We start from the raw sequence: 3729 nt of genomic DNA on the forward strand, positions 1-3729 counted from the left end.
ATTATTATTATTATTATTATTATTATTATTATTATTATTATTATTATTATTATTATTATTATTATTATTATTATTATTATTATTATTATTATTATTATTATTATTATTATTATTATTATTATTATTATTATTATTATTATTATTATTATTATTATTATTATTATTATTATTATTATTATTATTATTATTATTATTATTTTATTATTATTATTATTATTATTATTATTATTATTATTATTATTATTATTATTATTATTATTATTATTATTATTATTATTATTATTATTATTATTATTATTATTATTAATTATTATTATTATTACTATTATCAATTATTATTATTATTGTTATTGTTATTATTGCTGTTATGACTGTTTTTGATATACTTGTTCAGCATCATTATTTTCATGAAGTTATCTACGGGTAATCATTGTCTTTACTACAATCACGCAAAGAAAGCGATATTTTAAAACAAAAATGATTGTTTGTCTTGTTTTTGAAATGAAAAGAATAATGAAAATCTTTCCCTTCCTAATTAGGAAAACCTTTTTTAATCAAGCAGATGTTCTTACATTAAAATGTCCGCTATGTGCAAAACCATTTCATTTATCGTATGAAATTTAGCCTTTTTAACAGGTTCCAAAACTATTTTTTGTTTTCCTATTGTTTGACATTGTTTCGAATGTTGAAAGGATTGCCATTCCCATCTGCTTGACATTAAAAAACTGCAAAAGCGATCCAACAGAAACATAATTTAACTTTCCAAACCGCTTTTCCAACATTTGAATGAAATGGAGTTCAGCAATTTCTGATTATCTTTTGACATTCTACAGTCAAAGCTATCTAATATAATGTTCTGAAAAGTTTAGCCGAAAAAGGTTAACTAATCAACCTATCATTATTGCTATTACTAAAAGGAAATTCTTTGATTCATTTTCAAGTACTGACAAATCTGAATAAATAAATCTTTTTTAGTTAAATTAAGGAAAGCTTTAAAATTTCAACTTATTATTGCCTCCAACTATTATGTTCAAAATTACCTGCAAGTCACCAAGCAGTTGGTCCGTTTGTAAAAGATTACATTGTCAACTTGATTAAAGTAATTTCGCTGAACAATACACTTTTTTTAAAATTTTTTGCCGTACTATTTTGAAATTAATGTATAATTGGGACTCAGAGAGGCGAGTAACTGGGGATTCAATCCCATTTTCATTGCGCTCTTGTAGAAGGTAGAAAAAAAGAAAAACTATTTGGAGGATAATTCAGAATTTCAGTACATGCTATTTATATATTCTGACTTTATGAATTTCATTTAAATGGAATTCTCGTAGAAAAAGTATTCATTCCTCAGGAATTCTTGTATTAATTCATATTGCAAACAAGCAACAATTGTTCATCGCATCAGTTCACATGTGATCGCCGCTGTTAAGGACATTTTTGAAAACATAAACCATCGTTTCTCATTGTTTTCCAACCTTTTCATTCTTTTTCATTTTTTCTCTCATATAATTTCAACGTCTTGAATAAACGAACACAATGAGATTTGCGTCAAATGGGTGTTATTCGTCGCCGCCTTATTATGCGCCACTTCCATGTTACAATGTTATTTTTTTTGTAAGGCATTTGGGTAATCAAAGGAGCAAAGAAAAATAGCGCCTTTTGCCATAGTGCAAGTTCGTTGTCAAATACAGTGAGCAAGATTAATAAATGACCTTTCTATTTCTCCTCTCCTTGTATCAGCAAAATCCACGAAGAGGAAATTGCAAAATAGATGGAATGGGATAGGTGCTATGGAATACACTGAATCTATGATCATCAGTTGTTCACATGAATTCATGATGCAATGCACTTGCTGATAATTGATAACTGACTCACTGGAACCAAACAGAAGTGGGAGTGTGCTCCGTCTCTACCTTTATTTTATAAATAACTAATGGTACGGAGTTTGCTTCTTTCTTCCTGCAAATCCCGCGGTATCATGTTGATCTCACCCATAACATGCTATCTTTTTGGACTAATTCCTCTTAAATTACTTTTAGTGAAATCTCTCAAATTTTTTTCTAAGGTCACATAGTTTTTAAATGATCTTTCTTGAACAAATCTTGCGCGAACATTGGCTTTCTAGTTTATTTTGAGGTTACCTATCCAGAAATCCCATACATCCATAATTCCGTTCGCTACTTTCTATAGTTTTCATTTCCTGATTGTGAGATGATTTTCAGGATTCGTTCTTCTGTAATATGGTGGTAATAGATACAAAAGAGTGTCATACTATGCCTTCCACATCGTTGCAGATAAACCCGACTTCAGAATATGATCAAATTACTGAACTGGTTCCTCGGTTGCATATTTGCGGTGCCAACTCATTGTCTTTGGATAACATGAACAAATATAATATCTCATTGATTATAAATGCTACCACTGAAGTCTGTTTTGAAAAAATGATCTAATTTTTTTTTTTATTTCTCTAAGAATTTTTAGAAAGAAATTGAAAAAAAATACCAAATTTCCAAATTTTCTTTCGAAGTTTTAAATTCTTTCAAAAAATGCTAAACAGCCGGTTTGTATTTTTCCTGACAAATTTCAGAAATTTTTGATTAATGACACATCTATGCAGCATTTACTGCAGATACCTAGTGTGCGATCCCTTGGTTCAATACCACGAATAAAGTTATGGTTGGATGATACACCATCAACTAACATTTATCAGTATTTCGATCTTATCAGCGATCAGGTGAACTTTTTTGACGAGAAAATTTTAGAGTGGACTGTTATTGATAGCTTTAAATTAACGACCAAATATCAATCAATTTAAAATTGTTTTCAAAACTTAAATTACAGATTGAAACAGTGATAGCAACTGGTGGTAATGTATTGGTGCACTGTGTAGCTGGGATATCACGATCAGCTACTATTTGCCTTGCATTTCTCACTAAATTCCGCTGCAGATCACTCAGGCAGGCTTATCACCTGATGGCTCGAAAACGGTCACTTGTCAGGCCTAATATCGGATTTTGGCATCAGCTGATCATTTACGAACATGTATGTTGCAAAATTGTCAAAATTCTGGAAATTAACTGTTCCTGAATTTACTTCATGCAACTTTTACTTGTTTTTATATAAATAAATATTTTTAAGGAGAAATTTCTGAAAAAAGCTGATGAATAAAAGCTTTTTGTTCACTTCTACATTTATAGGAAATAAAGAATGGTGTCGCATCGGTAAAATTTGTTCAGAGCAGAGAAGATCCAAAAAGTATCCTGCCCGATGTCTATCTGTCAGTGAGTGGCAAGCATTAAAAATTGCATTTTGTCTGAATCAGCCAAATTTTTCAAAAATTTCAAAAATTCTAAATGTATTTAGTTTCCTATTTTTTTTCATTACAGACATCTGTTGACCTACGCGGAGGGAGGCGGTTTTCCAAAGATAAACCGAAATTTCAACCAATATTGGAAACTGTACCGGAAAGCACTGAAGTCTATCTTCTTTCCTCATAACGTTATGGACTTGGAACATAAATTTCCGCATATAGCAAACTTGCATCGTCGAGGAAAAATTCTTGAAAAATCAGAATTTGCAGTCAGTTTTTGTCGTCATATATCATTTATACAAACCACCCGAAAACTCGCCTATTCTCAGTCCGAATCCTAGTTGAAATAACATCCTACAGTAACAACTGCATCCCACACAGTTCCTTTGTTTGTTTTTTTTTAATTCCACAAATTTGTG

The 3729-nt window shown here is 30.0% G+C and overlaps 1 protein-coding gene across 1 annotated transcript; it reads left to right on the forward strand.

Moving 5' to 3' along the window:
* Nucleotides 1–2240: 2240 nt before the first annotated feature.
* LOAG_13516 (dual specificity phosphatase) lies at nucleotides 2241–3497 on the forward strand (the record flags this gene model as incomplete). The annotated part of the gene is made up of 5 exons (XM_003149022.1): nucleotides 2241–2426; nucleotides 2630–2734; nucleotides 2842–3042; nucleotides 3198–3281; nucleotides 3387–3497. The coding sequence occupies 5 exons, from the start codon at nucleotides 2241–2243 to the stop codon at nucleotides 3495–3497; spliced, it is 687 nt and encodes a 228-aa protein (XP_003149070.1).
* Between the last annotated feature and the right edge of the window lie 232 nt (nucleotides 3498–3729).

Source organism: Loa loa (genome assembly GCF_000183805.2).
Source record: "Loa loa unplaced genomic scaffold supercont3.77, whole genome shotgun sequence".
Classification (NCBI taxonomy): domain Eukaryota; kingdom Metazoa; phylum Nematoda; class Chromadorea; order Rhabditida; family Onchocercidae; genus Loa; species Loa loa.